Genomic DNA, 20,658 nt, shown 5'->3' with positions numbered 1-20,658 from the left:
TCTTTTTAGCTGCATATACATGCCTGTTTAGAAGTAATTCGCAACACACTATATATTTAGCACGGGCGAGAATCATAATACACAATAGCTTTTCTATATATGTCACTAGAAGTGCTTATATTAATTATTCCACTGTAATAACCGACAAAATCATGTAGATAGCCAATAGGACCGAAGTACCCAATGGGTTCTGCGCTAGCACATGTACTATTCCCCGCCCTAAATGTCTTGGAATGTTTGGCAAGTTTCAATGTCAACACCAAATCCCACCCTCACTTCCCTTCATCGGAGTAGTATATAGTATACTCCATGAATCAAGTCCGGGAGAATATTAGACATGTCGCAACTGACCTCGACCCCACGCTTGAAGCCCGATGTCCGCCTCGCACAGGCGGTATCACAGTTCGAGGCCGAACTGTCCAATGAGCAAAAAGCAAGTTTCCGTGCCTGGAGAACTAAATCAATTGAGTCTCCCCCTGGTATCCAAGATGTCATGCAACTCACAGCCGAGATTGATCGTGTCTCCGAGAAGCGACGCCGGTGCTTGGGACCGCGACTTATGAACGTCCTACAAGCTACTCAGCAATTCGCAGCTTTAGGAGATATCATAGTCGGTGGATCTCAGAATCTGCTTGCGTGTGGGGTTTGGTCAGTAATGCGGATATCGCTCCAACTAGTCCTCGACTTTTCCTCCTATCTTGAGCAATTATCGAATATATTCATGACTGCTGGGCGTCTTGCCCCTCGTTACGAGAAGATGGCTTTACTTTATCCTCGGTCAAAGGATTTACAATCTTCTCTCTGTGAATATTTCATTTTGATCGTAGGTCTTTGCCATGAGATGATCACTTTTACACGCAAGTCAATTTTTGGGAAATTGAGGGCATCCGCGCTTGGTGACTCGGACCTGAAGACATACCAATCAGAGCTTGAGTCCTGGGGAAAGACCATCAAAGCCGAAGTCGGCTTCTTGGTGGCCAAGGGAATTGAGGATGAGGCCGAAAACAACTCGCGGTTCAGAACAGTCTCATCGATATTCCAGAAATCAACTGCGTATCAGCAAGCGATTCAAACGAAACAGCGCGTCCTTGATTTCTGCTCACAGTACGATTGCACAGTGTCCTGGAAGCAGGCTCGAAAATCAGGCAACACTAACCTGTTCCGGGCGAGCGCCCAATATCAAAATTGGAAAAGTATGCCTCTTTCTTCCACCCTCGTCTATACTGGGAAGTTGGGCTCCGGGAAGTCTGTGCTTCTCGCCAATATAGTGGACGATCTCCACATCCAGAATGAAACGCCGCATGTGGCATATTTCTTTTGCCGACATGATGTGTCTGAGAGTCTTAAAGCGCGGGAAATCATTGGCTCCTTAGCTCGTCAGTTGTTATACCCTATATCAGACTTCACGGCGGCCGCAGAATACTTGGACAGAACGCATCGGCGCGAACCAATAGAAAGAATAATGGGACTTCTTGCAAGTTTTCTTACTCCTCTTCGTAAGACAAAGAGGTTCTTCGTTGTTGTCGATGGGCTAGACGAGCTTGACGTGCGTGAAAGAGACATCGTGATCCAGCAGCTATCAGATCTTCAGAATGAGACATTTGCAATGCTACTTTGCATTTCTCTTCGTGAGGATCCAAGCGAGAGCCCCCTCATAACTACCTTCGCGCGACTTGCTGCGCCGGTTGTTACGCCAATTCCGAACAACGCACCCGACATCGAACATTTCATCGAGACAGAATTGGAACATCGAATCGAATCTGGACAGCTCATGATTGGCAGTCCTCTTCTGATCCTCGAAATCCAAGATGCTCTACTAAAAGGATCACAAGGGATGTTCCTTTGGGTAGCTCTCCAAATCGAATCTTTATGCGCGATGGAAAGTGATGAAGAGATGCGCCAAGCTCTTGCAGACCTACCGAAGGATCTCTCAGAGACATTCTCTCGCACTTTACGACCGAAATCCAACCATACACGTCAAAAGGAGATATTGGCCATTCTAACCGTGGCCCAAGCCCCGCTCACTCTCCAGCAACTGCGCGAGGCGCTATGTGTTGTGCCGGGTGATTTGGACTGGAATCCGGATAGACTGCTCAACAATATGCATAACACCCTGGCTTCTTGTGGCAGTCTTGTCGCTGTTGATGAGGAGGAGCTTACTATACATCTTGTTCACCACAGTGTGAAACAGTTCCTCCTCGGTGAATTCAAAGATTCGACTGAAACCCTAGTCAACGCGGATGACGCTCATCAATTGATGGCAAGCATCATTCTCACCTACCTCAACTACAGCGTGTTTGAAACTCAAGTTTCAAAAAATGTAATACCACAGCTGCAAACTGGATCTGTACCCTCTGAGGTGATTCTCTCAACACTCAAACCATCAACTGGAGTCAGGAACATGGCAATCAAACTCCTCAGATCCCGAAAAAGGGATGGCTTTGATATTGGAAAAGTCATCGCAGAGACGAAGCTCCAGAACCATTCTACAGAAGAGCAGTTCTACTTCCACAAATACGCCGTATCATTCTGGCTCTACCACGTCGTGCACGCCTTTAACCTCCCCGAAGTCATACACAAGTTATTACTCCGACTCCTGGATCGAAGGTTATCCTTGAGCCTCAACATCACTGACAAGGAAATCGACAAAGTATTATCGTGGTCCACGAAAAAGAAACAATACGCATCCTTGATCAAGATCTTGCTCGATCCGGGAAACATGACATCAACGGAACGGGACATGTCACTGGATGCGCTGCATATCGCTGCGGGCGAAGGCCACGGCGCAATGATCAAGGTCCTCTTAGAGCGCGCAAAGATGTATGACATGATGATGTTCGAGGGCTCCCACCCGCAGGGACTACATCTATCCGCTCAAAACAAAATTGAGACATCACTTGATCGTGACAAGGTCGATGTCAGCTCGAGGGATTCCCTGCGTTGGACACCCTTGCATCGAGCAGCAATGAATGGAGACACGTCGGCCGTGATCTTTCTACTTACAGTGGTCAATGCAAATCCTAGGACGCCTGATATGATGGGACTCACCCCTTTGCATCTGGCTAGTATGAATGGTCACTTTGAGGTTGTGAAGGCACTCCTTGATCACGGAAATGCGGACCCAAATGCTAGTGATAAAGAGGGACGAACTCCCGGGGATCTTGCTTTGGAAAAACTCGATGAAGAAAGCATTTCAAAATTAGATCCCCGGCTTTTCGTTTCTTCGAGAGAAATAAATGATATCGACGCCGCCGAAGACAGACCTGTTAGTCCACTTGGTTGACTCGATTGATATCAGGCGAGTGGTCAACTAGCGGACATTGTCCTAGGATACTGTGGTGTACAAATTGAAGAGAGAAGGCCTCTGATACAGGCTCCAGACGCAGTGAACATCTCCAGTAATGACGAGGTTATTTGATTTTCTCGTTGCACATATTAGTCTCTCGAACATAGGATCATGAATTATGCGGTGTCCCGGCCCAACATTGTCAATATCGAACATAACACAATGATGTAGCCAAGACCTTTTGTAAGATGCTAGAATAAAAAGGAACAGGTCTATGTCATCGATGCCTGGAAACAACCAAGTCGGGCAGACAAAAAAAGGAAAAGCCATAACGCGCCAGGACCAGCCAGGAAGAAAAGCGGTTTGAAAAAAAAAGAGTCAAGAAATGCTCCAATGAGGGGAAAACGCATCGTAGCCCTCCAACGCAAGACAACAATCGGAGTCCCATTTACATCTGTCGCAACCCCTCTGCAAGACGCCGCTTGCCGAACTCCCAGGCGTTCATTAGACCCTGTTCCGTGAGGTCGATATTCTTCATGTTGGGTGCATCTGCAGCCGGTGCGCGGCTGACACGCGAAGCGATCATAACCGGGTCCGTCTCGAGAATGATTCCGTCGTCGATGGTCTCGTCGATAGTCAAGGAGACGAGATCGTAGTTCTCGACGATAGTACGCTTGTCGGTTGCGCCCCTGATGAACGATCTTGTTAGCATTGATGAAATTCCCCGCTTCAGATAAAACAACGTACTTGAATAAGATTCCCAGGGCATCCCGTAGTGACAATACAACATTGTAGAGCAGCACCTCGTTCTCGTCGGCACTTCCAACAACGTAAATCATGACATCGCTCTCCATCTTGAAGACCACGATGCGGTTATCGTAAAGGATCACATCGCTTGAGGACTTGTTGGTCTTCTCAAGGAGACCCTTCTCGAAAGCACGCTGTTCCTTTACGGTGGGGTAAGGGTTGGCACCAGGGTAGTCAGTTGAGTTCGGTGCAGCGCCGGCGGGGGGTGTGGTGCCGAGAAGTACTTTGCGTAGATTCGGGAGCCATCGTCAGCGGACATGACAAGGACCGCATTGACGGAGAAGAGGGACAGAGAGCCGGGCATGGTGATTATTGCTGTGTTGGGGAGCAATTGGGGAAATACTGTCCTTGTGATTGTTGATGCTCAATCGCCAATCTGGCCGGAGGCGGAGACGCACTAATGTTGTTCCGCCTTCAAGCTCCATACACTATACAGGTGGACTGCAGACCACAGCGTACAGTGGGTGGGATAAATCCAAACATATTCCACTCTGACTTGAAACTAGTACTCAGTTGGCTTGCGACCACTTATTCCTAATCATTTTCCGTCTCATCGGTGCGACAGTGGGAAGTTGATATAGATGGAGATATAACCAGCCATTCGTTGGCTCTTGTCCTCAATTGAAATACTACAAGGCTGGAATAAGGTATACATCCTGAGATTGGGATATGGCATAAAATGAGTGGAAAGACATCATCGTGAAGGATACATGGGGAATAATATATATCAAGATAAACAAAAACCATGATATGAAGGAGGTATGAGACTCCTTTCGAAGCCACATCGCATGAACATCATGATCAGATCGCGTCAAGGAAAACATGAGAAATCGGGGCCCTTGAAATATAGGCGGACATTTCAAGACATGAGTTGCGTTATGTGCATCACAGGGGTATGGGTATGTTAAAAATATGGTCAAAGATCAGTTCAAGATCACATCAAATCATACTGCCCGGAGGACAAGGCCTACTGCGGCGCTGGTTCATCGGTGCTGGCGCGATTCAACCACGGGATCCAGCTCGCGCGGTTCGCCTTCTTGCGAGCCGCTTCCTCCTCCTCCTTGATTCTAGTGGTTTCGCTAACAAGGCGTAGAGGGCGCAACTTGTCCTGTTGCATCACTGCTCCAGTGTAGTTGTTCATGCCACCGCTGGATCGAGGAGGGCTGGAGGTAGCCCCGGTGGAAGCTGTATCTCCGTGAGGATCACTTGTGACACTAGGGGAGCTGCTGCGACCGGCCCGATCGGGCTGGCTGGACATGGAGGGTGCGCGGCTCATGCTAGATATATAACTTGCTGCTCCGGAGAACATACTCTGGCGGGATCCGGGGCCCATTGCAGTCGGGCTGATGGGTCCGCCCGAGTTACGTCCGCCGCGGTACATGTGACCAACCACGCTCGCGGCACTTGGGTCGACTTGTTCCGAGCGGCTGCGGCGGTGGCTGGCTCTCACAGACTGCGTACGGAAGGGAATGCTTGGTGCAGTGTTGGGGTTCTCGTTGGGGTTGTTCTGAGAGGGGTGCGGTGGAGGCAGCATGCTGGTTGGACGCGACCGAGGTTGGGTTGAAGGGCGGGAATTTGGAACACCGACAACTGACTTCGCTCGTTGTATGAAACTTTGCGACGAACCGTCGTCTTTCTCCGGGGGAGTTGGGGGAAGCTCCTTTTCACTCCCCCCGGTCTTTGTGGTAGAGGTTTCCTCATCCTCGTTCCGGTCCAGAATATGTTCAAATCCATCATGCATAAGCAGTCTACTGATAATGCGCTCTATGTAGAGTGTCAGAGCTTTGTTCTGATCTTTGAGGGCCTTCACCTCTCCGTCCGGTTGTTGTGCGGCATCGGTTTCGGGCGACTCGTCCACAGATTCAAGCTCATCTGCCAAGGACCCCCGTCCAGCTGCCGACTCCTTTGTGGGGTTGGCATCCCGCATGAACTCGCCCTTGGCAAAGTCGCCAGTAAGAGTCTTCTCGCTGAGAAGAAGTTGATAGCTTTCATTGTCTTCCATCAAGCGGGCGTTGGCGACGCGGGCCTCGAGCAAGTCTTTCTCTAGTTCTTGCTGACGGCCGCCACCGGCGTTCTCCATCTCGACGAGTTTGATCTGTGACTCGGCCAGTTCGAGGCGTAATGACTCGATGAGTTTGTCTTTCTGGAGGAGAAGTGTAGAGTTGTTGCGGGATGGACTCCGCTCGAGGTGGGAGGAGGGCGCGAATTGACCGTCCACGTCCGGGGAAGATCGATTGCGGAAGCTCGCTATACCGGTGGTCAGTATCTGAATGTAATCACCGGGGTTTGCAGGAGTATGAGTGTCTTACAAGACCGGGAGACTTGGTGGCGATCCCCTTCTGCGTTCATGCGCATGTCCTTCTGTGCTATCGAGTCCTTCAAGCGTTGAATAGTCGCCTGCATCTCTTCCTCCCGACTAGTCTGCTGTTCTTTCTCTTGAAGCATAGCATTCCGCTCAGCCTCGTGGTTTTGTTCCAGATCCCGGATCTGACGACCCTGGTCCCGAATTTCACTGTTGAGGGCCTCGATCCGACTGTCTCGCTCATGAGCCTGGTCCTCCAGCTTGGTCTGTTCACTGATCGCCTCGTCGAGGCGCATTTGCAGAACGCCGAGCTGCTTTTGATATTGTTCGGAAGCACTTTCAGCCTTTTGAAGCTGTTCCCGCAGTTCCTCAATGAGGGCGGCGTTCTGAGCCCGCGCCTCTTCTTCGGAGGGGTCGTTGGAAACTCGTGGTACGTTTGACATGCTGAGGTTGGAACGGCCAGGTTTTCTTGCAGCTGCGCGCGCGGAAACAGGAGTCGAACCTCTTAAGGAGGGGGAACGGTTGAGACCGTTGGTTGCGCTGGGCGAGCGTGCATGCCCTCGTGTGGACCCGTTGTTGGAGTGCGGATCTGCGGTTGATGATTTGCTGGAACTGCCGGGAGTTCCAGACTTTCGAGGCGTTGCTGACATGGTGAAAGGGCCCAAGTCCGACGCTGGTGAATGTATAAGAAAAGTAAAATGTATATAAACCCCGTATTATACTTCAATGGGGGAAGAGAAAAGAAGATTTCAGGGTTGCGAGTGTGATTAAGAGCGGTCAAAACTTAGTGGACACCTTGTGGAGAGCGCTTGGATGGGAAGATTGAAGGCCAGGAATGCGGATGAAAGCTGTCACAGATTGATTGCGTGCCACATGGTTGATCGAAATTGGAAATTCATCGGAAACAATGGTATGAGAGTCGGAATGAGAAAGGAATTGACAAGAGTGATGGTTGCAGACCTTAAATCAAAGTTGTTCTTGGGAATGCGGATCCCCTTACTGTATCTAAAAATACGCAACGGCTTTGGGGGCTGGAGCAATACGAGAGGACTTTCTGGAAGAGGAAAAGATAACTCACGAGGTGAAATAAGGAGATCGTATAGCTCTCTTGGGTTTACTATCAGTTCTACAACTGGGGACTGCTGACATGGCACCATGAGAGGACCAATACAAGCGCATTTAGCCCGTTTCGGAAAAGGAGACTGATGCCTCAGGCTGAAAACTCGGAATAATATACTTCCATCTCCACAATTATGTAATTAAGATCTACGGAAATCCGACCCACTCGGCCTGAGATCTTCGGAATTCTGTTGATGGGCTTTGAGATGAAATTCTCTATAATTCTCTATAAGAAGTAGTAGGATGGATATGATTCTCTATCCACCGGCAGGTACGTGCTACTCAAGTACGAACTAGGTACCATGAATAACCTCGCTAGGCGGAAACCCCCCCTGCCGCTATCCCTCCCTAGCCCCTTTCTCACACTCCTAACTATCTTACCACCACACCCAAACAAGTATCTAGGCGGTATTTCCTGTTCATATTCGCAGAAGTACTGCATAGCTACGAAAACAGTTACATGTGTGCTGATTCGCTATGAGTTCTCACTACACTGATGCTCTTGAGAAACATAACTGGGTTGGCGGAGGACTTGATGCTTACATCTACCACGTCACTCTAACCATTGTGGTAAAAACAGTCCGTTGCGACCGAACCCCTGAAGAAAAGATAGGGGAGCATCCTTTCGTTAAGGAAATCGCGTTTTTCAAACGTCTTACGGAGTGCTAGGATCGATATCAGAATATTATCAAATATTTCCTTATACTCCCTAACTATCTTTTTCTATCATATTGCACGTATAAGGCAATCACCCCTCGCTTCTACGAGCGCTAAGAGCGAGAGATAGGAACAAATCGTCTTATTAGAGTCAAAGAATACGAGGATCCTACTATCGTCGCTCGATAGATATAATAACTCACCTCTGCTCTTAAGTATGTGGAGAAATTGGGCTTTTGTTATAATAATCTCTATATAAGCAACTGTCTTCTTAATAGGGACTTTAACTTAAAACTGACTGATTTTGGTCGTGCTACCACTATTAGACAGCCACTCGAAGGTACTTTACCTCCTCGGGCCTAACCAATACTTACTAGACCATTAAAAGGCACGTACGGACTCTATTCCGCTAGAACTGAATAGTTCGCAGTTAGGACCCTTCTGTACTTTATAGTATACGGCTATAAACCCTATAACGACGTTATCCTTAGCGCCGCAGAATAGGATCGCCGATTCGAAATTTCTAGAACTTAACCGTAATAAAGTTTTTGATAGTCTTATCTCTGCTTGTTAGCACAACTTCTATCCTACAATGGCCTTAGTAGCGTACGACTTTAAGCGTAAAACAAAGGATATGACCCGGGACATAGAAAACATCTTTATTAACTCTGTAAAGGAGACAAAGACATGTGAAGCATTGGTTCGCAAAGGCTTGCTAGGCCCTGAATTGGCTCTCCGCTTTCAGCCGGCCTGGCGAAGATACCTACATGCTTCTGTGACCAGAGGCATTTCCATTTGGCAATTCATTCTACAGAGAACATTCTGGATCTCCTCTTGATGGCCAGGTGGGGCTTGTACCATTTGACAAGCTGAGGTGTTTGGACTCATAGTCTTCAAAAATGAGGATACTTTATCGTGTGGCTTTTTGATAGACACCCAGTTAGTTCCATCTTGGTTAGGCAATTTAGATCCGAAAAGGCGAAGATATTCCCCCCGCTCTTATCATTATTTCAACAGATCTCTACGCTAAGTACATACGGGAGGGGACTGGCAGCGATTATGGAGGACTAATAGTGAGGGCACTATGGAGGGTATTACCTAGGTAAAACTAACCTATGAATAAGCTCTAGGAGAGATATCTACGTACCTACATACGTAGCTATGCCATAGGAATAGGATCATCTTTGACACCACCAGCCTTATTCCGTAACAAGCACTGGTGTGTAGGTGAGGAGGTGATGTCATTCCCTGTATACGAGTTCTTTTGCTCAACTCCGTCAATTCATGAACATCAGTTTTGAAGCAAAAGCAACGTATGGAAAATGTCTGCTATGTATCAAAGTAGAAATGTCGTGTCGGACACAGAGGATGGATTTCTCTCGCACCTTCCTCCTGACACGCCAGTCTTTCACTACAATCCGCAATGCGATCTCCAAAGTCTCATGCCTCCTGTATCACCACACGACTGCTTTGTTGTTATTAAAGCGTTTCCATCAAAAGCACTCGATGAACTTGACGAACAGCTTCCCGGCCGTCTTGATTACTCCTTGTCACTTCAAACCCTCATCCTCAAAATGCCGAGCCACCCCCACGAAGAAGCTGCTTCCCGGTTCGAATTCTTGCTTATGGGTCTCGCCCGTCAAATGAAGGTCACTCGTCAAATCTTCTGTCTAGGAGCCACCCGTATCGATGGTGAGGATCGAAAAAAACAAGCGGACCGGGCATGGAGTCCAATACGGCAAGGACATCAATTTCCAACATTAGCTCTCGAAGTCGGATATTCACAGACCGCTGAAAAATTCCAAAGAGATATTGCTTGGTGGTTGCGTGCATCAAAAGGACAGATGAGAATGGGCATCACTATCGACATCAGACGAGGTTCAGGAAACATCGAAATCAAATCTTGGGTCCCTACAATGTCATTCCCACAGAACGCTAGTACCGCACCGCAAGTTACGCAGAGGATCTTGATGAAAAGAGGGGGAAATGGCCAGAAACCCACTATCCAGGGCGGAGATTTGATTATTCCATTTCAGTCTTTGTTATTAATTGAACCACGAGAAGGAGAGGGGGATTTTGTTATTGCCCAAGATATGTTGCTTTACGAATTTGCAGAGCTCATCTGGGCTGCAATTGAGGAGGGAAACGCCTAGCCCTAGAAGACATTCTACGCAGCTTCAACAACCTTATTTATGAAGGTTCGTGTATTTCAGGACACTTCGGACTTGCACATTGCTCATTCTTCTCTATGCTACGTCGAGGAGAACGTTTATCTGCTTAAAGGGGGGCTCATTCTCCAGTCCATGTGGCCTAACACGTCGTCCTTTAGCTTTAGTGTCAGAATGAATGGACATTCTTTCCCGCTCTAGCTTTTGCTGTTATAGATCATCCTCGGATGCTCCCTTGATGGACATGATGTCTCCTTCGCTACTGGCAACATATTTGGCTATTAGACTGACTTTATCACAGTACCCGGCCTTTCCCAGGCCAGCAAAGGGCAACTCTAAGTTCGAATTCCACTTAATATAATTCTTTAATTATGTAATTGTTGAGTAGTGCCCAGGTGCACTATTCTCAACTGATTTGGCTACATTTGTGTTTAGGAGTAGACCTCATAATAGTGTCCTTTTTTTTGTTTTTTTCACTATATATGATACTTTCGGGGGAAAGGAATCGGACGCAAAAGATCCTCCGTGTATCATTCCAAGTTCATCTATGTTGCAAATCTATGTAAAATTTCCCGGTCATATGAATATTTATACATGTCTATGCCTCATTCCTGCTATCCAGAAGAGGATCGCGCTCTGATAGTCCTGGCTTATTCTCCGCCAATCGCTCGCGATACAGACCAAAGTGCTGAAAGATGAAGATGAGATCAAATAGAACGCTGATGTTGCCCAGCAGGAGTTTGGCAATGTTGCCAATGGCGCCCGACCAGTCCGCCTGCAATGAGGAATCCAGCACCAGCTGCATCAGCGACACAACTGCACCGGACAGATCTAGAAGGATTGCCCCGATGGAAAACCCCGTCGTTGACTGCCGCCTATAATTCATCACTGCCTGGGGTGTGTATTTGACGGCCGTGAGGAACACCTTGATCATGCCGACCACATACACCTTAAGGAATAGTTCCGTCAGCGTATGTTGAGTCCACGACAGTGAATAATTTCGTGGAGCAGATTTCCCTCTTACCACATCAATCCATTCCCAAGATATCGACACCACAATCCACAGAGCGGTCGGAGGGACCACCCCTAGGCAGCCCCAAAAGAGCACGAGAGCTAACGTACTCACCCGCTGCTGCTTGGAATTAAAATTCCAAACCCGTGCACATAGGAAGTGGCTGCTGGTCCAGCAACAGGTCAGTGCCCCGTGAAGGGCGTAGACGAAATCGTTCCAATGGACGGTTGGTTCAGGGCTCTGCGGATGTCGCTGGGCATACTGGGCGCGCACGACTGGGGAAAATAGGAAGCACGCGTTGAAAGCGGTGTACGCAGATAGTCCGAGCACGTTGAGCAGAGCAAAGTCAATGGAGAAGCCGTCTGTTGAGCGGCGGCGGTGGTTCTGCAGGACTTGCGGATAGAATGACAGCGACCACAGGACGAAATAGCCCCAGCCCAGGATTTGAGAGATGCTTTCTGTCCAGGTGTCATTCATCGTGAAAATGTCGAGGTGGACAGAAAATTATCAATGGAAGTTAAGGATCATCCGCATTGCAGCCTTCGGAATAGACCCCGGAGTTCGGGGTAGGTATCCGGAGTTCAACCTCAAAAGAGCCTCAACGGCGATGAAATCAACATGAATTTCGTTACAGGTACCTAGATAACCTTGGAAGTACTATATCTACGGGGTCATGCCTCTCGTCCCCTGTGGAAGACCCCAAGGAAAGTCATTTATCATGGCGCTCGTGAGATGTCTTTTGTCAGGGCTATTGGAATTGAAACCGCGTATCTTAGAATATCAGAACATAGAATTACAACTAAAGTTATGTTTGGATACTTCTTCATCATGTTGGACAAGCTTGCTTTCGCAACGATTGAAGCTCTTCAACCTCATGCCGGGTCCCTCGCATACAACGCTGGGATAGATAGAATGGAAATCCTGATATAAGTCGTAGGCATTTCCTGATGCTCTAGGCAGCTGAGCAGTCCCCGTCGAATACTGTCGCATTTCCCTTCAACAACTCCAGACATGGAGGGAGTCTCTTGAGTATAAGGGAGTTCGGCAACATTTACAGCCGCATTATTAATATTGAATAAGCAACGCCCCCGATGGTGACATCCAGCTGATCAATTTTGTCACTTCTACCTAGGTAGCCCACAGTAAGCGTATGCCTGAAGCACATGTTGGCCCTCGAGGGGGGCAAGGCCGCGTGGGTAATATTGGCGTCGGAGATAGCATCGCGACGTCAACGGTCCATAGATCCACGTAGCATCAGTTCAAAGTCATCGCTCCACAATTGGGGATTGAGTGTGGGTTTGTGACCTGGAATGACCCCGAGGACTTTCGAATCTTGATTGATAATCGGGGGAAGGCCAAGTTCCTTATGCCCACCGGTAACTAGTCGACATGCAGGTGCCCACCCATAGGTTGTTTTAGTTTCTTCTTAGTTATGCCTAGCAAAGGACTTGCCGCTTATTGCTTTGTGTTGAGCTCACTTGTTTTTAGATCCCTGGGCAAGCTAGGATACGACTCGAAGTATACGTGAAAATCGAATGGTAATACTAACCTACGTACGGAGTAGACGTCCATGAAAGAAAGCCCGGTGCTCCATTTATCAGCACGATAAAAGTGGACCAAAACGGGATTAGTGGAGAAAGCTTTGGACCAATCAAAATCAGCATCTGCAACTTGGGTCGAGGCCTGAGCGCTCAGGCATTAATAGGGTTAAACCCTTTTGCCACAGAGTTGCTTGGAAATCAAGACCCGTGACCACAGCGAAACCCTCTTTTTCTTTCTCCTTCCGAACCCTCGACAACCACCGACAAATACCCAGTTCGCAGGAAGTGCCATCACCACCCTTCGAACACTCAAAATGGCCCGTCGTCCCGCGAGATGTTACCGCTACTGCAAGAACAAGGTGCGTGCCGATTTCGATTTTGCGAGCTTTTGAAGATTTGTGCGGGTTATCTTAGTGGTGGGGAGTGCATCAATACATCGTCAACGACCACCTCGCCATGACCGGAATGTCGCCTTTGCTATGAGGAGGGATGCTTGTGGCACTGTTTCTGCCTTTTTTTGGATCTTTTTTTTTTAAGATGGGCCGGTTTCGCTGACATCAGTCCTCGATATCCAGCCTTACCCCAAGTCCCGGTTCAACCGTGGTGTTCCCGACCCTAAGATTCGTATCTTCGATCTTGGTCGTAAGAAGGCTAACGTGGATGACTTCCCTACCTGCATCCACTTGGTTTCCAACGAGTACGAGCAGCTGTCCTCCGAGGCTCTCGAAGCCGCCCGTATTTGCGCCAACAAGTACGTTACTCGATCCGCTCCAACATCTCCCGCGTGATATCCATGGACACAATCTTATAATTTTCAATAGGTACCTTGTGAAGATCGCCGGTAAGGAAGGTTTCCACCTGCGCGTCCGTGTGCACCCCTTCCACGTCGTCCGTATCAACAAGATGTTGTCTTGCGCTGGTGCCGATCGTCTGCAGACCGGTATGCGTGGTGCCTTCGGTAAGCCCCAGGGTCTCGTCGCCCGTGTGAACATTGGCCAGATCATTCTGTCCGTCCGCACCCGTGACGCCCACCGTGCTACCGCTCTCGAGGCCCTCCGCCGCTCTCAGTACAAGTTCCCCGGTCGCCAAAAGATCATTGTCTCCAAGAACTGGGGCTTCACCCCCGTCCGCCGCGAGGAGTACGTCCAGCTCCGCCAGGAGGGCAAGCTCCTCCAGGACGGTGCCTACGTTCAGTTCCTCCGTGGCCACGGTCCCGTTGAGCAGAACATGAAGCGCTTCCCTACTGCCTTCGAGAACGCTGCTTAAATGTGATGGGTTGATCAGAATATGAAGTTCAGAACGAAAATACTTGAATGTTCTTATTGTCTTTGACTTGTCCCATTCATCTTGATATCAATATCGTGCAGTCGCAATGATGGAGTTCTTCCAGGGGTCTTTTCATTTGCTCGCTCATATTGCACTGTAGAGCTGTCCATCTATCTGGCAGTACCGTAAATACATAATTTCTCGTTGCAGCCCTGGACTGGGCAACACGAGCTTTTCCGACCATGCACAGATCAATGCGAGGTGCAGTCATTGGGTATCAATTATATCTACGAAATAGCGAAACTGGCAGGAGTCTAGACCCAACCCCATAACGGGGGTTTTTCCTCAATGATCAGAGCAAACAAAAAGGGCTAAAATATGGGTCACGTCACAAGGCTGCAGCACCATCCATTCGCATAACATTGTCCTTCAGGCTGCATTGCCTTTCCCCTTGAGTTTTCAGTAGTTACATGCACGTGTATTATTAAAGAAACTCGGACTAATCCGAGTGCAAAATAAAAACGGACCGACGTTAGACTTATATGTTGGGTATATATATATCATATCATACGGATATCACATATTCTACACTACATCTACCAACAACACTCGAGACTAATCAGGTTTACACTTGCTATTAGGGACTAAATTAAGGCCCACTCATTCTTTTTCAACCTATTGCTATGTCCACTCACTCAAAAAAAATAAAAGATCAGATGGACATCGAAGTATATATAACCTCCAGGGCTCTCTTATTGAGGTGGCGACCCACCACAACGTTCCTTATGCAATTCACCGGCGACTAAAAGTAAACGAATTAGCCCAAGTCTGCAAATAATTCCAATATCATGCGAGGCCAATTGGAAGGTATAGCAACAAGACTGGAATTGGCGAGGGGAATATACCTTCGAAGTCTTCCGGGCTACCAGAAGCGTCCAAACAGGCACCGAGCGTATCCTTGAACGCTGGGCTTGGGCAAGTGCACTTGTAATCAACAGAGGAGATACAGCCTGCTACTGCAGAGGCTTCATTGATACACCGAATCTGCTCAAGATAAGAAAAGGTGGTTAGTCTTCCGAGTCGAATTATACATCCAGATAGGGACAGCATACAAGGTCAGGACTGGCGTCATCCAGAGGATCAGCAATAGTCAAAGACAGGAAAGCAGCCAGAGGGAAGAAGATAGTAAGCTTCATTTTGGATTGATGTTGAACGCGGGCTTAGTAGTGGTATAGTGATAGAAGACTAGGAGTATGAAAGTGGAGGAGTTGATGAACACAGGACGCCCTTGCTTTATCAACAGTCAATCTGTTTGCCAGTACCAGGAGAGACAATGCATTCTTTATCATACGGGGTATCTCAACATCAACAGACCCGCTGTCTGGGTGATCTGTGGAATGGTATTTCGTTGGAATGTGAGTTCATCCAAGCTTTTGGAATTGTCAAGGTTACAGCCCCAGATAATGGATTGAATACTACATATATTTATTGCACAGTACATAATATAATAATAATTTGACTCAATTGGAAGTCCCAAGCAAAAATTGACTTTTGTGATATGACTTGAGCACTCTTTGTTGCCCAGGTGGCCACCGAGGGAGAGAGAGCTTTCCACTCACCACATACCTCAGTAAGACAACACTGTTGATTCGTCAAATTACCGGCCAATGTACAACAATTTGACGATTGAGTGTAGAGCTCCGATACTCCATGTGCACGCATGTTACTTTATTGGTGGGGAACCGCTTATAACCGGCATTACTACTAGCCTGGAGCCTACATCGTACTTCGAAGGTTAACTGCCTAGTAATTTCTCAGTGGATCTCTTTTTTCTCTGTTAAAGATTCCCACGGCGTAATACTCAAATGAGGGGAGGTACCTAGTGGTGCTGTACACCTTGAAGAACAACCTGGGATATCCATCCATATCAAGAAATCGCAATTTAGTCAGATACACCTGTCGGTAACACAGACCTTTCAGCGCGACATGGAGTGGAAATCTATATGGCTGCCATTGAAGGTAGCACCTGGACCGTTATCGTTATCAGATGTCCATCATTGGGGTGTCGAGATGACACCCTCAATCTCTTCAATAGTTGCAGATCGCTCCATGCATTCCAGAAAACTCCCAAAAGAACTTTCTTGTAAAATGGAAAACCTTCAAGTTAGAGATCGCGAAGTGGACACCGTCAAGGCAGGTGATACCTAATAGAGAACATGTCCACCGATATGTATACATACAACATAGATATATACGGGGAGGAAAAGTCGCTCAGGGTATGAGGTGATGATAGGAGAGTTTGTGGTATAACTGTGCCGGCCTATATATATATGTATCTCTCTAGGAAGTTTTGCAAGTATACCTCCTTGCAAACCAAAGAAATCTATATAGGCAGTAGTTCCAAGGTGATAGAGAGCTGAAGTATATAAATAACACGCGATGGCCGCTATTTCCCGCTATTCCGGATTAGGACCCTGGGTGGGAATACCTTTTATTGGTTGCTGTATGCACCGCTCTTCGTTCCGCCTTGGTCAAACCTGAAAAGATGACCAACGTTATATCTCTTCCAGGGTTTTCCTATTGTACACCTCTTTCCTTCAATCCTATACACTGTGAAATTCCAGTTCAACAGATATAGGCACAAGTCACATATTTATGCAGCGTTCAGGATTTACATACTAAAGGTGAGTGGGGGTAGATGATTGGTTTTCTGCCAGGCAGTATTAACTCGCATGGTAGATTTCCTCGTACAGCTAGTTCCAGCCCCGCATACGTCACCCTTAAAAATTCCATTCTCTTCACAAACACCGCTATGAAGCAAAGATTCTCTTCTTTGGACGTCAAGGTATCTTCAAATCTACCGCAAAGAAGATGTCACGCTAACATCCCCAGGTCATCACGCAGGAATTGGCATCGGAGTGTGTCAACCTCCGAGTGTCCAACATCTACGACCTGTCCTCGGTACGCTCAATTCTTTTCTATGCCATCAAGGTTACCGAGCTGATTTAGTACTGTTATTAGCGTATATTCCTTTTCAAGCTCGCCAAGCCAGACCACCGACGTCAACTCATTATTGACTCCGGCTTTCGCACTCATGTCACCCAATATTCGCGAACCGCGGCAACAACACCTTCACCCTTTGTGACCCGTCTTCGAAAGTACCTCAAGTCTCGTCGGATTACAGGAATCTCCCAAATTGGAACCGATCGCATCATCGACTTCTCTTTCAGCGACGGTGCATACCATATCTTCCTCGAATTCTTTGCCGGTGGCAACATTATCTTGACGGACCGCGAATACAATATTCTTGCCGTCTTCCGCCAAGTCGCCGCTGGTGTGGGCCAGGAAGAGATCAAGGTCGGACTTAAGTACACTGTGTCTAATAAACAGAACTATGATGGGGTTCCGGACATCACAGCGGATCGAGTTCTGCAGACACTGGAAAAGGCACAGGCGCTTTTCGCCCAAGAGGGAAATGCACCCAAAAAGTCCAAGAAAAAGGGAACGGATGTTTTGCGCAAGGCACTGTCGCAAGGCTTTCCTGAATACCCTCCCTTGCTTCTAGATCACGTCTTTGCGATCAAGGAATTTGATACTACAACTCCACTGGATCAAGTATTGGGGAGCCAAGATAAGTTGCAGGCCGTGAAAGAAGTGCTGGAAGAATCGAGGCGAATTTCCAACACCTTTGATTCTGGCGACAGCCATCCAGGCTACATCGTTGCGAAAGAAGACACGCGACCCGTCCCAGAAGGAGAGACTGCGTCAAAGGCCCCGGCTCTGCTGTACGAAGACTTCCACCCTTTCAAACCTCGACAGTTTGAAAACAAACCAGGAACAAAGATCCTGGAGTTCGAACGCTTCAATGCCACGGTCGACGAGTATTTCTCGTCTCTTGAATCTCAGCGCCTCGAGTCGCGATTGACGGAGCGTGAGGAAGCGGCCAAGAAGAAGCTCGAATCCGTGCGGTCAGAGCACAAAAAGCGGATTGATGAGCTCAAAAATGTGCAGGAAATTCACATCCGCAAAGCGGATGCTATCCAGGACAACGTTTACCGAGTCCAGGAGGCAATGGATGCTGTCAACGGATTAGTGGCCCAGGGAATGGACTGGGGTGAAATCGCGCGCCTGATTGAGATGGAACAGGGTCGCGGCAATCCGGTGGCGCATACCATCAAGCTGCCCCTCAAACTGTACGAAAACACGGTCACCCTAGTTCTTGGGGAAGCCGGCGACGACGAGGATGAAGACGAGGAGTTTTCCAGCAGCGATGAATCAGACTCTGACTCGGAGAACGAGGCAGAACAAGAGACAGCCCGTGCGGAACGAGAGTCTAAGCTATTGACCATAGACATTGACCTTGGCCTGAGCCCATGGGCGAACGCATCGCAATACTATGACCAGAAGAAGCAAGCCTCGGAGAAGGAACAAAGGACAACCCAGTCGTCTGCGAAGGCATTGAAAAGTCACGAGAAGAAGGTGACAACCGACCTCAAGCGAGGCTTGAAGAAAGAGAAGCAAGTGCTTCGACAGGCTCGGACGCCATTCTGGTTCGAGAAATTTATCTTTTTCATTTCTTCAGAGGGATATTTGGTCATAGGGTATGTGGGTCCATTCAAAACTGGGTTGTGATATCTACTAACATTATTAGTGCACGGGATGCTATGCAAAGCGAATTGCTCTACCGACGTTATCTGTCTAAGGGCGATATCTTTGTGCACGCTGACCTCGAAGGTGCAACGCCGATCGTGGTGAAGAACCGAGCCGGTAGTGCAGATGCACCAATCTCCCCAAGCACGCTATCCCAAGCCGGAAACCTTTGCGTTGCGACTTCAAGTGCTTGGGACTCTAAGGCTGTCATGTCTGCTTGGTGGGCGCATGCTCATCAGGTATCGAAAATCGCAGAGAATGGTAGCGGAATCATGCCCACAGGTGTTTTCCAGATCAAGGGAGAGAAGAACTTCTTGGCCCCATCGCAACTGGTGCTTGGATTTGGTATTATGTTCCAAATCAGCCAGGAAAGCGTTCGGAACCATAAACAGCGATTTGACACATCTGACGTTCTGCAAGCCTCTATAACTGCTACAGATGAGACTGACGTTTCTGAGCCGAAGGACGCCGTAGAGCCACAGACGCCAGAGCAGACAGAGACCGCCGAACAGGCCTCCGAGCAGGCCCCTGGAGGGATTACCGAAGAGGCCGCCGATGAGGCAGAGAAGGAAGATGCCGGATCTGAAGAGGAGGATGAAGATGAGAAAGTCACCACCAGAAACCCTCTCCAGCGAGGCAACTCGGAGCCCCTGACTTCTCAGCCAAGTCAAGAATCGGAGCCTGAGTCTGAGCCGGAAGAAGAGCCGAAGGAAGAGCCGGAGCAAGAACTTGCAGAAGATCAGCCGGAGGGCGAAGAAACCACAGCGACAGCGGGAACAGCATATCAAAATTCTGTACCCGAGCAAAATGAAGAACCGAACTTGAACGCTCGAGAGCGACGTACCTTGCGACAGGGCAAGCCTCTTGACCGTCCCGCTGAAGAAAAACCAGCTGCACCACGTATCGCTCCCACTCGCGGCAAGCGGGCGAAAGACAAGCGCGCAGCTGCCAAGTATGCTCATCAAGACGAAGATGAGCGGGAACTTGCTCTTCGTTTGGTGGGTGCGAACAAAGGCAAAGCCGCTAAGGCGGCCAAGGCAGCTGAAGCCAAGGAACAGCGTGAGCGAGAGGCTGAGGCGCAAAGGCAACGACGTCGGGCCCAGCATGAGCGTGCCGCCGAGGCCGAGCGAAAACACCAGGCTCAATTCACAGAAAATGGAACGGACGACTACAACGAGGAGACGGCTGCCGCAGAAGCTGCAGATCTCACTTGGATTCCAGCCCTAGTGGGCACACCGACCCCGGATGACGAAATTATTGCTGCTATTCCAGTATGCGCCCCATGGGCTGCCCTTGGACGCTACAAATACAAAGTTAAGCTGCAGCCGGGCTCGGTGAAGAAGGGCAAGGCCGTCAAGGAGATCATTGGTCGGTGGGTGTCCGAGACCACCACCGGGAAGGTCAAGAAGGAGCACGCCGAAGATGTCGGGATCTCTCGTGCTGATGCTGAACGCCTCCGGGAACGGGAGGGAGAGCTCATCAAAGGTTGGAAGGACACAGAGATTATCAACACTATGGTTGTGGGCAAGGTGCGCATCATGACTGCAGGAGTTGGAAGCGGAGGAGGTGGTGATAAGGGTAAGGGCAAAGGTGGAAAAGGTGGCGGTGGAGGTGGAGGTGGCAAAGGAGGTGGTAAGGGCAAGAAGAAATGATTGAGTCTTGTGTATAAATTAGAGAGCACATAGATTAGAGCTTTGGATTCAATCCAACGAGGTTATACAAGATGCCCAGGTGGTACCATTGGTGTCAAGCCGATGTATACCGTACCGATCAAGCACAACCCCGCTTCGACTACCTAGTTTATCTACACTTATTTCAACCTCATACAATCATGAATAACCCCTATTCTT

The 20,658-nt window shown here is 48.5% G+C and overlaps 8 protein-coding genes across 8 annotated transcripts; 4 read left to right on the top strand and 4 right to left on the bottom strand.

Annotated features, from left to right (window-relative positions):
• Window positions 1–337: 337 nt before the first annotated feature.
• N7489_004590 (ankyrin repeat domain-containing protein) lies at window positions 338–3,283 on the top strand (the record flags this gene model as incomplete). Its single annotated transcript, XM_056710342.1, has 1 exon — window positions 338–3,283. The coding sequence occupies one exon, from the start codon at window positions 338–340 to the stop codon at window positions 3,281–3,283; it is 2,946 nt and encodes a 981-aa protein (XP_056568763.1).
• Window positions 3,284–3,734: 451 nt separating this feature from the next.
• N7489_004589 (coatomer subunit zeta) lies at window positions 3,735–4,397 on the bottom strand (the record flags this gene model as incomplete). The annotated part of the gene is made up of 3 exons (XM_056710341.1): window positions 3,735–3,975; window positions 4,034–4,233; window positions 4,260–4,397. The coding sequence occupies 3 exons, from the start codon at window positions 4,395–4,397 to the stop codon at window positions 3,735–3,737; spliced, it is 579 nt and encodes a 192-aa protein (XP_056568762.1).
• A 663-nt stretch (window positions 4,398–5,060) lies between these two features.
• On the bottom strand, window positions 5,061–7,045 carry N7489_004588 (uncharacterized protein; the record flags this gene model as incomplete). The annotated part of the gene is made up of 2 exons (XM_056710340.1): window positions 5,061–6,340; window positions 6,403–7,045. 2 exons carry the CDS (start codon window positions 7,043–7,045, stop codon window positions 5,061–5,063), a joined length of 1,923 nt encoding a protein of 640 aa, XP_056568761.1.
• A 2,448-nt stretch (window positions 7,046–9,493) lies between these two features.
• Window positions 9,494–10,324, top strand: N7489_004587 (uncharacterized protein; the record flags this gene model as incomplete). The annotated part of the gene is made up of 1 exon (XM_056710339.1): window positions 9,494–10,324. One exon carries the CDS (start codon window positions 9,494–9,496, stop codon window positions 10,322–10,324), a length of 831 nt encoding a protein of 276 aa, XP_056568760.1.
• A 613-nt stretch (window positions 10,325–10,937) lies between these two features.
• Window positions 10,938–11,828, bottom strand: N7489_004586 (putative L-cystine transporter; the record flags this gene model as incomplete). Its single annotated transcript, XM_056710338.1, has 1 exon — window positions 10,938–11,828. The coding sequence occupies one exon, from the start codon at window positions 11,826–11,828 to the stop codon at window positions 10,938–10,940; it is 891 nt and encodes a 296-aa protein (XP_056568759.1).
• Window positions 11,829–13,206: 1,378 nt separating this feature from the next.
• On the top strand, window positions 13,207–14,158 carry N7489_004585 (60S ribosomal protein uL16; the record flags this gene model as incomplete). The annotated part of the gene is made up of 3 exons (XM_056710337.1): window positions 13,207–13,251; window positions 13,468–13,643; window positions 13,714–14,158. The coding sequence occupies 3 exons, from the start codon at window positions 13,207–13,209 to the stop codon at window positions 14,156–14,158; spliced, it is 666 nt and encodes a 221-aa protein (XP_056568758.1).
• Window positions 14,159–14,910: 752 nt separating this feature from the next.
• Window positions 14,911–15,354, bottom strand: N7489_004584 (uncharacterized protein; the record flags this gene model as incomplete). The annotated part of the gene is made up of 3 exons (XM_056710336.1): window positions 14,911–14,960; window positions 15,064–15,202; window positions 15,271–15,354. The coding sequence occupies 3 exons, from the start codon at window positions 15,352–15,354 to the stop codon at window positions 14,911–14,913; spliced, it is 273 nt and encodes a 90-aa protein (XP_056568757.1).
• A 1,616-nt stretch (window positions 15,355–16,970) lies between these two features.
• N7489_004583 (putative DUF814 domain protein) lies at window positions 16,971–20,460 on the top strand (the record flags this gene model as incomplete). Its single annotated transcript, XM_056710335.1, has 4 exons — window positions 16,971–17,003; window positions 17,051–17,119; window positions 17,180–18,759; window positions 18,810–20,460. The coding sequence occupies 4 exons, from the start codon at window positions 16,971–16,973 to the stop codon at window positions 20,458–20,460; spliced, it is 3,333 nt and encodes a 1,110-aa protein (XP_056568756.1).
• Between the last annotated feature and the right edge of the window lie 198 nt (window positions 20,461–20,658).

The sequence above is a fragment of the Penicillium chrysogenum genome, assembly GCF_028827035.1.
Source record: "Penicillium chrysogenum strain IBT 35668 chromosome Unknown utg000002l_segment0_segment0, whole genome shotgun sequence".
Taxonomy (NCBI): domain Eukaryota; kingdom Fungi; phylum Ascomycota; class Eurotiomycetes; order Eurotiales; family Aspergillaceae; genus Penicillium; species Penicillium chrysogenum.
Note: the sequence above shows the minus strand (reverse complement) of the source record. Positions and strands in the feature narration are given on the sequence as shown.